We start from the raw sequence: 11,960 nt of genomic DNA on the forward strand, positions 1-11,960 counted from the left end.
CCCTAATGCCTAACCCCAACCTTAAATAACCCCAACTTTAACCATACTGCTAACCCTAATGCCGAGCCTTAACCATACTGCTAACCCTAATGCCTAACCTTAACCATACTGCTAACCCTAATGCCTAACCTTAACCATACTGCTAACCCTAATGCCTAACCGTAACCATACTGCTAATCCTAATGCCTAACCTTAACCATACTGCTAACCCTAATGCCTAACTTTAACCATACTGCTAACCCTAATGCCTAACCTTAACCATACTGCTAACCCTAATGTCTAACTTTACATTTTTGTTTTCATGATATTTTACAATATAGCACATTTTGACTGCAGCTGTCACGTCTAGCTGAAAACGATCAGTTCTGCGGAGCTTTATATATATCCAACAATATATAATATATAATAATATAACAATATATATTATCCAACAAAAGTGTCATACTTCTCGTGCTTCGCAGAGCAGCGCGGAGCTGTTGTCAAGAAAGTTGTCAAGGAATTGAGTTTGAGGTTGTGTCACCGCCCTTACCTACCTTAAACCAATCATGTCAATGCAGAGCTATACATAGCCCCCTCCCCGCATTGATACAAAATCTTTAAGAAGCACACAGCAATGCGGAATGGAGCTCAATTTGGCCTCTGCATGCCTCCGGAGACTTCACTTCCTTGACTAATTTCTTCTCATTTCTTCCTGTCCATTTTGTCTGAAAATAAAATATAAATTTTCTCTCAACTGCGTTACCCACTCCAGTCAGCAGATCTGATACTTTAAGGCGATGCTGTTGGTGTGACGTATAATGTAGTGGACGGAACGCTTCTTTCAACAGCAGCAACAGTTCGTCAGACACCTCGGTAGCTTGCTAGGCAAAATAGACGAACCAATAAAGCTCTTTAGACGCTTTAGTGTATATTAGCCACTGTGTTTTAAACCCACTCATATCGTCTAGTTAGTTATCCAATTAAATTTTATCCCATTTAATTTCATATTTACGGTGTTGTTATTAGTCAGCTAGCTGGCTGGTTAAGTTAGCATTAGCCTACCTAGCTAGCATCTCCGACGATGAGTTCACTGAGCTACTCTCCTTCTAAAGAAGATGCGGTCCGCTGGACGGAGAAAGAGGGTCTGTGGCTGAACATTGTTGTGAAAGAGGAGAAGGAAGATGAGGATGTCACAGTGCAAAAACAAGTAGAGGGTGAGGCTGTTACAGTGAAAGAAGAGAAAGACGTTACATTGACAGAAGATGAAGACGTGGTCAGAGTGAAAGAGGAGGAGGATGTTACAGTAAAAGAAGAGGAAGAGAAAGAGGAGGATGCCGTTTTTGATGTGAAAGAGGAGGAGGGAGAGATGACTGTTACATCGAAAAAGGAGGAGGAAGAAGAGGAGGAAACTGGATATCTGGGCCCGGTTTCCCAAACGCATCTTAAGGCATCCAATGGTTCTAACGGTGAACTTAGCCATAAGATGCTTTTGAGAAACCGTTCCTCGATTTACACTAGTAAGTACTGTCTTAAAAACAGAGGCACAAACTCTGCAGTTGTTGAACTGATGTTTGGTGTTAAAGGGGAAATCTGCAGTTACATCCGTATTTGGACTTTTAAATTATTTATTTATAGCCATTGATTCTTGAAGAATATATCACATGCCTCATAAGCTTTTTTTACTATAATGTTTAGAAACAATGTAAACCAACACTGTATAGCCTCAATATGGTTAAAACTATAATGTTGATATCATGGATGGTCAGTCCTTGCATCCATAGGTCTGTCTATGAATTTGAGAGTAGTTACATTTCTCCAGCCCCATCCATCATCTTATTACCTAAACAATGGTGTAATTACAGCTTTGTTATTGGTTGAACTGCAGATTGGTTGATGTGTGACTTTTTTAAAGGGGCAACCTAGTATTTAAACAGCAACAAAATGGCTGCACAGAGACTTGGCAAACAGCTGAGGGATGGGGTCTGGAGAAATTTAACCACTCTCACATTCATAGAGAAAGCTATTGTAGAAACCTTGTCAAGAAGTTCAGACATCTTGACTTAACAGCGTAACAGTTCTAACTTGTTGGCTTGACAGTTGCTTCACTATATATATTTACTATATACAAAGACATGACATCCAGAAGGTCAAAATGAAAGTTTTGAATAGATTTTGAGGCTATGCAGTGTTTGTTTACAAACAGTGGCGTTATACAAGCTTATGTTTTGGTTTCTGATGGGGGAAATACAGTTGAATCATTTGAGGCATTTATAAGTTCTATTCTCAGTGGTTATATAGTAAATGTGTATTTCTATAACTGCCAGTGGAGATTTCCTGTGGATGATGTCAAGATGTCATAATGATAGTTTAACCACCAGGTTTCTAGGCTATATAGTATATTCTAGAATTAATCCATGATGTCATAATGACAGTTTAACCAGGTTTCTAGGATATATAGTATATTCTAGAATTGATCCATGATGTCATAATGATAGTTTAACCACCAGGTTTCTAGGCTATATAGTATATTCTAGAATTCATCCATGATGTCATAATGACAGTTTAACCAGGTTTCTAGGATATATAGTATATTCTAGAATTCGTCCATGATGTCATAATGACAGTTTAACCAGGTTTCTAGGATATATAGTATATTCTAGAATTCATCCATGATGTCATAATGACAGTTTAACCAGGTTTCTAGGATATATAGTATATTCTAGAATTCATCCATGATGTCATAATGACAGTTTAACCAGGTTTCTAGGATATATAGTATATTCTAGAATTCATCCATGATGTCATAATGACAGTTTAACCAGGTTTCTAGGATATATAGTATATTCTAGAATTCATCCATGATGTCATAATGATAGTGTCACCAGGTTCCTATGATATATAGTATATTCTAGAATTCATCCATGATGTCATAATGATAGTGTTACCAGGTTTCTAGGATATATAGTATATTCTAGAATTCATCCATGATGTCATAATGATAGTGTCACCAGGTTCCTATGATATATAGTATATTCTATAACTGCCAGTGTAGATTTCCTGTGGGGGTCAAGTTGTTACAGCTGTTAAGTCAAATTGTATAATATTCTGCACATTTTTTTCCCACTTTTTTTCATGGCTGAGCTGTAGTCGGCTGGCCGATTCTTTGGTCGATAGGCTGTTTTTTGACTAATATTTTTTGGTCAAGTAGTTGCAAATACACTACATATACAAATGTGTTCACACTTCAAATGAGTGGATTCAGCTATTTCAGCCACACGCGATGCTGACAGGTGTATAAAATTGAGCACACCGCCATGCAATCTCCATAGACAAACATTGGCAGTAGAATGACCTTACTGAAGAGCTCAGTGACTTTAAAACATAGCACCGTCATAGGATGCCACCTTTCCAACAAGTCAGTTTTGTCAAATTTCTGCCTTGCTAGAGCTTCCCCTGGTCCACTGTAAGTGTTTTTATTGTGAAGTGGAAACGTCTAAGAGCAACAACGGCTCAGCTGCAAAGTGGTAGGCCAAACAAGCTCACAGAACGGGAAGGCTGAGTGCTGAAGCGTGTTCCAAACTGCCTCGGGCGGCCGAGCAGCCGCACACGAGCCCCAAGATCACCACGCGCACTGCCATGCATGGGCCGGAGTGGTGTAAAGGTTTCCGCCATTGGACTCTGGAGCATCGGACTGCCAGGTGATTCTGGAGCATCGGACTGCCAGGTGGTGAAGTGTGATTCATTCTTGACGGACAAATCTGGGTTTAGCGGGTGCTACCTGCCTGAATGCATAGTTCGAACTGTAAAGTTTGGTGGAAAGAGGAATAATGATCTGGGGCTGTTTTTTCATGGTTCAGGCCCCTTTAGTTCCAGTGAAGGGACATTTTAATGCCACAGCATTCTGACATTCTAGAACAAGGACAACATTCTGTGCTTCCAAATCCGTAGCAACAGTTTGGCCCTTTCCTGTTTCAGCATGACAACACAAGCCAAGTCCAAACAGAAACGGTTTGTCGAGGTACGGTGTGGAAGAACTTGACTTTCCTGCACAGAACTGCATATTAATGCCCATGATTTTGGAATGAGATGTTCGACGAGCAGGTGTCCACATACTGTTGGTCACGTAGTGTCCACATACCTTTGATCATGTAGTGTCCACGTACTGTTGGTCACGTAGTGTCCACATACTGTTGGTCATGTAGTGTCCACGTACTGTTGGTCATGTAGTGTCCACGTACTGATGGTCATGTAGTGTCCACGTACTGTTGGTCATGTAGTGTCCACATACTGTTGGTCATGTAGTGTCCACGTATTGTTGGTCATGTAGTGTCCACGTATTGTTGGTCATGTAGTGTCCACGTACTGTTGGTCATGTAGTGTCCACATACTGTTGGTCATGTAGTGTCCACGTATTGTTGGTCATGTAGTGTCCACGTATTGTTGGTCATGTAGTGTCCACGTACTGTTGGTCATGTAGTGTCCACATACTGTTGGTCATGTAGTGTCCACGTACTGTTGGTCATGTAGTGTCCACGTACTGTTGGTCACGTAGTGTCCACATACCTTTGATCATGTAGTGTCCACGTACTGTTGGTCATGTAGTGTCCACATACTGTTGGTCATGTAGTGTCCACGTACTGTTGGTCATGTAGTGTCCACGTACTGATGGTCATGTAGTGTCCACGTACTGTTGGTCATGTAGTGTCCACATACTGTTGGTCATGTAGTGTCCACGTATTGTTGGTCATGTAGTGTCCACGTATTGTTGGTCATGTAGTGTCCACGTACTGTTGGTCATGTAGTGTCCACGTACTGTTGGTCATGTAGTGTCCACATACTGTTGGTCATGTAGTGTCCACGTACTGTTGGTCATGTAGTGTCCACGTACTGTTGGTCATGTAGTGTCCACGTACTGTTGGTCATGTAGTGTCCACGTACTGTTGGTCATGTAGTGTCCACGTACTGTTGGTCATGTAGTGTCCACGTACTGTTGGTCATGTAGTGTCCACGTACTTTTGGTCATGTAGTGTCCACGTACTTTTGGTCATGCAGTGTCCACATACTGTTGGTCATGTAGTGTCCACGTACTGTTGGTCATGTAGTGTCCACGTACTGTTGGTCATGTAGTGTCCACATACTGTTGGTCATGTAGTGTCCACATACTGTTGGTCATGTAGTGTCCACATACTGTTGGTCATGTAGTGTCCACGTACTGTTGGTCATGTAGTGTCCACATACTGTTGGTCATGTAGTGTCCACATACTGTTGGTCATGTAGTGTCCACGTACTGTTGGTCATGTAGTGTCCACATACTGTTGGTCATGTAGTGTCCACGTATTGTTGGTCATGTAGTGTCCACGTACTGTTGGTCATGTAGTGTCCACGTACTGTTGGTCATGTAGTGTCCACGTACTGTTGGTCATGTAGTGTCCACATACTGTTGGTCATGTAGTGTCCACGTATTGTTGGTCATGTAGTGTCCACGTATTGTTGGTCATGTAGTGTCCACGTACTGTTGGTCATGTAGTGTCCACATACTGTTGGTCATGTAGTGTCCACGTACTGTTGGTCATGTAGTGTCCACGTACTGTTGGTCATGTAGTGCCCACGTACTGTTGGTCATGTAGTGTCCACATATTGTTGGTCATGTAGTGTCCACATACTGTTGGTCATGTAGTGTCCACGTACTGTTGGTCATGTAGTGTCCACGTACTGTTGGTCATGTAGTGTCCACGTACTGTTGGTCGGTCATGTAATGTCCACGTACTGTTGGTCATGTAGTGTCCACGTACTGATGGTCATGTAGTGTCCACGTACTGTTGGTCATGTAGTGTCCACATACTGTTGGTCATGTAGTGTCCACGTATTGTTGGTCATGTAGTGTCCACGTATTGTTGGTCATGTAGTGTCCACGTACTGTTGGTCATGTAGTGTCCACGTACTGATGGTCATGTACTGTCCACGTACTGTTGGTCTTGTAGTGTCCACGTACTGATGGTCATGTAGTGTCCACGTACTGTTGGTCATGTAGTGTCCACGTACTGTTGGTCATGTAGTGTCCACATACTGTTGGTCATGTAGTGTCCACGTACTGTTGGTCGGTCATGTAGTGTCCACGTACTGTTGGTCATGTAGTGTCCACGTACTGATGGTCATGTAGTGTCCACGTACTGTTGGTCATGTAGTGTCCACATACTGTTGGTCATGTAGTGTCCACGTATTGTTGGTCATGTAGTGTCCACGTACTGTTGGTCATGTAGTGTCCACGTACTGTTGGTCATGTAGTGTCCACGTACTGATGGTCATGTAGTGTCCACGTACTGTTGGTCTTGTAGTGTCCACGTACTGATGGTCATGTAGTGTCCACGTACTGTTGGTCATGTAGTGTCCACGTACTGTTGGTTGGTCATGTAGTGTCCACGTACTGTTGGTCATGTAGTGTCCACGTACTGTTGGTCATGTAGTGTCCACGTACTGTTGGTCATGTAGTGTCCACGTACTGTTGGTTGGTCATGTAGTGTCCACGTACTGATGGGCATGTAGTGTCCACGTACTGTTTGTCATGTAGTGTCCACGTACTGTTGGTCATGTAGTGTCCACGTATTGTTGGTCATGTAGTGTCCACGTATTGTTGGTCATGTAGTGTCCACATACTGTTGGTCATGTAGTGTCCCCATACTGTTGGTCATGTAGTGTCCACGTACTGTTGGTCATGTAGTGTCCACGTACTGATGGTCATGTAGTGTCCACGTACTGTTGGTCTTGTAGTGTCCACGTACTGTTGGTCAGGGAGTGTCCTGTTGGTCATGGAGTGTCCTGTTGGTCATGGAGTGTCCTGTTGGTCATGGTGTGTCCTGTTGGTCATGTAGTGTATGATAACGTGGGGGTAGAGTCTGGTCAGTGTGCGGATAGAGGCTGGTCAGTGTGGGGGTAGAGTCTGGTCAGTGTGCGGATAGAGTCTGGTCAGTGTGGGGGTAGAGTGTAGTGAGTGCAGGTAGAGTGGTCAGTGTGCAGGTAGAGTGTAGTGAGTGTGCAGGTAGAGTGTAGTGAGTGTGCAGGTAGAGTGTAGTGAGTGTGCAGGTAGAGTGTAGTGAGTGTGCGGGTAGAGTTAATTGAGTGTGCGGGTAGAGTGTAGTGAGTGTACGGGTAGAGTCAGTGGAGCTTTTTGGGGGGTAAATAAATGATAAAAGGGGTTCAGCGAGTTAAGGGGGGAAAAGGGTGGGGGTCAATGTCAATAGTCTGGGTGGCCATTTTGATTAGCTGTCCAGCGGTCTTATGGTTTGGGGGTAGAAGCTGTTCAGGAGCCTTTTTTTGTCCCAGGCTTGGCAGTGGGTTAAATAAGTTTGTGCACAACATCATGTTCATCACTTTTTAGTTAAAATAAACAGTGGATTACTGCTGTTGTGGGCCTTTAACCATCTGTCTGACTTTGTTGTTCACACAGGAGAGAGTCGTGACTATTGTGGATCCTCTGGGGAGCCTCAACAACAGTATGATGCTGAAGAGACAGAGAAGAGTCTCTCCACATCAGAACACCTCAAACACCAGTGGAGACCCACAGGGAAGAAACCTCACCGCTGCTCTGACTGTGGGAAGAGATTCCCCTCTTCAGCTGACCTTAAAAGACATCTGAGAATCCACACGGGAGAGAAACCTAATAGCTGTGATCAATGTGGGAAGAGTTTTAGTGTTACAAGCAGCCTGAAAGCACACCAGAAAACACACACAGGAGAGAAACCTTATAGCTGTGATCAATGTGGGAAGAGATTTGTTACATCTAGCAGTCTGACTATACACCAGAGAATACACACTGGTGAGAAACCTTATAGCTGTGATCGATGTGGAAAGAGTTTTAATGTTCCAAGCAGCCTGAAAACACATCAGAGAACACACACAGGAGATAGACCTTATAGCTGTAGTCAATGTGGGAAGAGTTTTACTTCATCTAGCCAGCTGACTATTCACGAGAGAACACACACAGGAGAGAAACCTTATAGCTGTAATCAATGTGAGAAGAGGTTTACTCACTCAAGCAACCTGATGGTACATTTGAGAACACACACTGGAGAGAAACCTTATAGCTGTGATCAATGTGCGAAGAGTTTTGTTACATCTAGCTGTCTGACTATGCACCAGAGAACACACACAGGAGAGAAACCTTTTAGCTGTGATCAATGTGGGAAGAGTTTCACTCAGGCAAATATCCTGATTGCACACCGGAGAACACACACAGGAGAGAAACCTCATAGCTGTGATCAATGTGGGAAGAGTTACTCTGGTAAAAGATCTCTGATAAAACATCAGAAAGTACATACATGAAGGACTTGTTTCATGATATCAATGAAATAATGTCACAATGTAGAATGTTTTAACATTGTAGTAGGAGTATTTTAATGAGGTCACAATGTAGAATGATTTAACATTGTAGTAGAAGTATTTTAATGATGTCACAATGTAGAATGTTTTAACATTGTAGTAGGAGTATTTTAATGATGTCATAATGTAGAACCCTAAACATTTGCCCCCTGTTCTATTGATTTCAGCATGATATGGATATGAGCTTCATCAGGGGAAAAATTCAGGGTCTGAAATGAAAGAGTACTATTTATGTGATTAACATCGTGTTGTGTTAGACTTACCTCGTCGGGGACCCACTTGAATCAAAATGCAACACTTCAAAATGTAGCTAGCTGTTTTCTACAAATTGTACTCTAACCAAAGATGTACACATTATTCACAGATTCCTTGTGGTTTTTGAGCTGTTAGTTTTAACAGGAAGTGCAACCTCATCTCCTTCTCTCGGCACAATTGATTTCAACGTGATATTTATATGAGTGATGACAAATAAGTGTTGTGTTCCTTTGTTTAGCGACCCTACATTTAAATGCATCACTCCAAAATGTAGCTGACTGTCTTCTGCAGGTTGTCCTCTAACCAGTGAGGTAAAAGATATCTCCCATTTCCATGTGTTTTTTTAGTTGTGTTAGCATCAATAGCATGTACAGCCTGATTTCCACCCTAATAGATATATCAGTGATTTATTGCCTCTTGTTGTTTCTGGAAATTGGTTATTGATTCGGACAGGTTAAAACTGTGTTTTGACATTGGGGCTATCCCACCTAGCAACACCAAGGAAAGACTATTCTGACATCCAATCTAAATTCATGACATTTATTTTGAAAGTACTTATTTTTGCAGGTTGTTGTTTCAACGTACTTGCAGCATGGAGGCTTTTATATATAAAAAAACGGTAAATGAACAGTTTTATTAACAATCTGACATCACTCCAGTTTTATTAACAATCTGACATCACTCCAGTTTTATTAACAATCTGACATCACTCCAGTTTTATTAACAATGAACAGTTTTATTAACAATTAACAGTTTTATTAGCAATCTGACATCACTCCAGTTTTATTAACAATGAACAGTTTTATTAACAATGAACAGTTTTATTAACAATCTGACATCACTCCAGTTTTATTAACAATCTGACATCACTCCAGTTTTATTAACAATCTGACATCACTCCAGTTTTATTAACAATCTGACATCACTCCAGTTTTATTAACAATCTGACATCACTCCAGTTTTATTAACAATCTGACATCACTCCAGTTTTATTAACAATCTGACATCACTCCAGTTTTATTAACAATCTGACATCATTCCAGTTTTATTAACAATCTGACATCACTCCAGTTTTATTAACAATCTGACATCACTCCAGTTTTATTAACAATCTGACATCACTCCAGTTTTATTAACAATCTGACATCACTCCAGTTTTATTAACAATCTGACATCACTCCAGTTTTATTAACAATCTGACATCACTCCAGTTTTATTAACAATCTGACATCACTCCAGTTTTATTAACAATCTGACATCACTCCAGTTTTATTACAATCTGACATCACTCCAGTTTTATTAACAATCTGACATCATTCCAGTTTTATTAACAATCTGACATCACTCCAGTTTTATTAACAATCTGACATCACTCCAGTTTGATTAACAATCTGACATCACTCCAGTTTGATTAACAATCTGACATCACTCCAGTTTTATTAACAATCTGACATCACTCCAGTTTTATTAACAATCTGACATCACTCCAGTTATATTAACAATGAACAGTTTTATTAACAATTAACAGTTTTATTAACAATCTGACATCATTCCAGTTTTATTAACAATCTGACATCACTCCAGTTTTATTAACAATCTGACATCATTCCAGTATTTCTTTACTACATTCTAGTGCTAATTGTCTTTATTCCACTACTGAAGAAGCATGACTCGAAGCACCTACTCATATTTCAAACATTCGGCCTGACAAAAGATAGTTTTTATTATCTAATGCCTCTGCCCGATGTCCAATCTACGCTCGGTTTTGTCCAATCAGTCAGGCCACTGAATATGCATAAACAATGTAAAGAGGTGGGGTGAATGAGTGGGGAAAAGTACATTTGACACAAATGACCTTCATAATAACAAAGAACAAATGTTTGTGTCTGATGGGAAATTAACTTTCATACAGCCAGAAGGGGTGAGAAATTACACCAATATCAGTGGACAATTTACACTAATGTAAATACACATAGATGGAACATATTACCTTCTGTTTACGTAATGAACCGCTAAGGGGACATAAATATTTACCATCTAAACCATGTGTGTCCTCTCACCTCTCTGGCTGTTGAAGTGTTCTTCCTAACCAGTCCCTCAACAGCTCTCTGACTGAGCTTCACCCTCACTGGGTCTTCAGAGGAGAGGAAGGCTGAGGAGGGATGTAAGGATGAATGGATCAATCAGTCAACAAGTCAATAATATAAGATTGAGAGATTGTTGATCATCTTAAATGTCCGTCTCCCAACCATGGAGAGACCTTTATACTGTATCCTGGGTTGGATAGGTTACTTTCTAAATGTAATCTGTTAGTTACTAGTTACCTATCCAGAATTGTAATCATTAAGTAATCTGATTACTTTTAGATTATCCTCCCCTGAAGACCACAGGTTAGTACCAAAAATCTGATTTGAAACCTAACCTTAACCATACTGCTAACCCTAATGCCTAACCTTAACCATACTGCTGACCCTAATGCCTAAACCGTACCTTAAATACCCCTAACCTTAACCATACCGCTAACCCTAATGCCTAACCTTAACCACACTGCTAACCCTAATGCCTAAACCTAACCTTAAATAATCCTAACCTTAACCATACTGCTAATCCTAATGCCTAAACCTAACCTTAAATAACCCTAACATTAACCATACTGCTAACCCTAATGCCTAAACCTAACCTTAAATAACCCTAACCACACAGCTAACCCTAATGCCTAAACCTAACCTTAAATAACCCTAACATTAACCATACTGCTAACCCTAATGCCTAAACCTAACCTTAAATAACCCTAACATTAACCACACTGCTAACCCTAACATTACATTTGTTTTTTCATGCATTTTTACAATATCGCACATTTTTACTCCAGCTGGTCCGTCTAGCGGAAATCTGTCAGTTCTGCCGACAAGACGAGACTCATGACAATAAACATCAACCTGCTTAAGAGGCATCAGAAGAAGACAGACGTAATATTACAAATTGTAACATCTATTGCAGGATAATGTTAGATATAGACATAGCTGGACATAAATGGATGTTTTGTTTAACTATGAATTTTATTTAGGCTTCTTCTAACCCATCGCTTTCTACTACAGATAATAAAACGATTCCTTCCGGTTACTAGTCCAACGCTCTAACCACTAGGCTACCCTAACGCCCCGTTATATCTTTAGGCCTAAAAGATACAATTTTCTGTCATATTTTACAGTCTTCAGGAATAAGACTTTTGAACTATGAAGTATCAATTTGTTTAACCTGAGCATAACCCTAAAACTAAGCACTTTATGCGCCTACTCTGTTGTTTACGATGTTGTTTGTCATGGAGGACTGATTGGGCTCATTGCTTC

The 11,960-nt window shown here is 40.8% G+C and overlaps 1 protein-coding gene across 1 annotated transcript; it reads left to right on the forward strand.

The window, feature by feature from the left end:
- The first annotated feature begins 1,060 nt into the window (after positions 1-1,060).
- Positions 1,061-8,298, forward strand: LOC139394546 (zinc finger protein 180-like). The gene is made up of 2 exons (XM_071142636.1): positions 1,061-1,418; positions 7,424-8,298. Exons 1-2 carry the CDS (start codon positions 1,061-1,063, stop codon positions 8,296-8,298), a joined length of 1,233 nt encoding a protein of 410 aa, XP_070998737.1.
- Positions 8,299-11,960: the final 3,662 nt, after the last annotated feature.

This window comes from Oncorhynchus clarkii, unplaced genomic scaffold (genome assembly GCF_045791955.1).
Source record: "Oncorhynchus clarkii lewisi isolate Uvic-CL-2024 unplaced genomic scaffold, UVic_Ocla_1.0 unplaced_contig_461_pilon_pilon, whole genome shotgun sequence".
Lineage (NCBI taxonomy): Eukaryota > Metazoa > Chordata > Actinopteri > Salmoniformes > Salmonidae > Oncorhynchus > Oncorhynchus clarkii.

Coding starts and splice junctions, on each gene's coding strand:
- LOC139394546 (XM_071142636.1), top strand. CDS start 1,061: ATGAGTTCACTGAGCTACTCTCCTTCTAAAGAAGATGCGGTCCGCTGG. Junction 1,419..7,423: donor GGGCCCGGTTTCCCAAACGC/ATCTTAAGGCAT, acceptor TTGTTCACACAG/GAGAGAGTCGTGACTATTGT.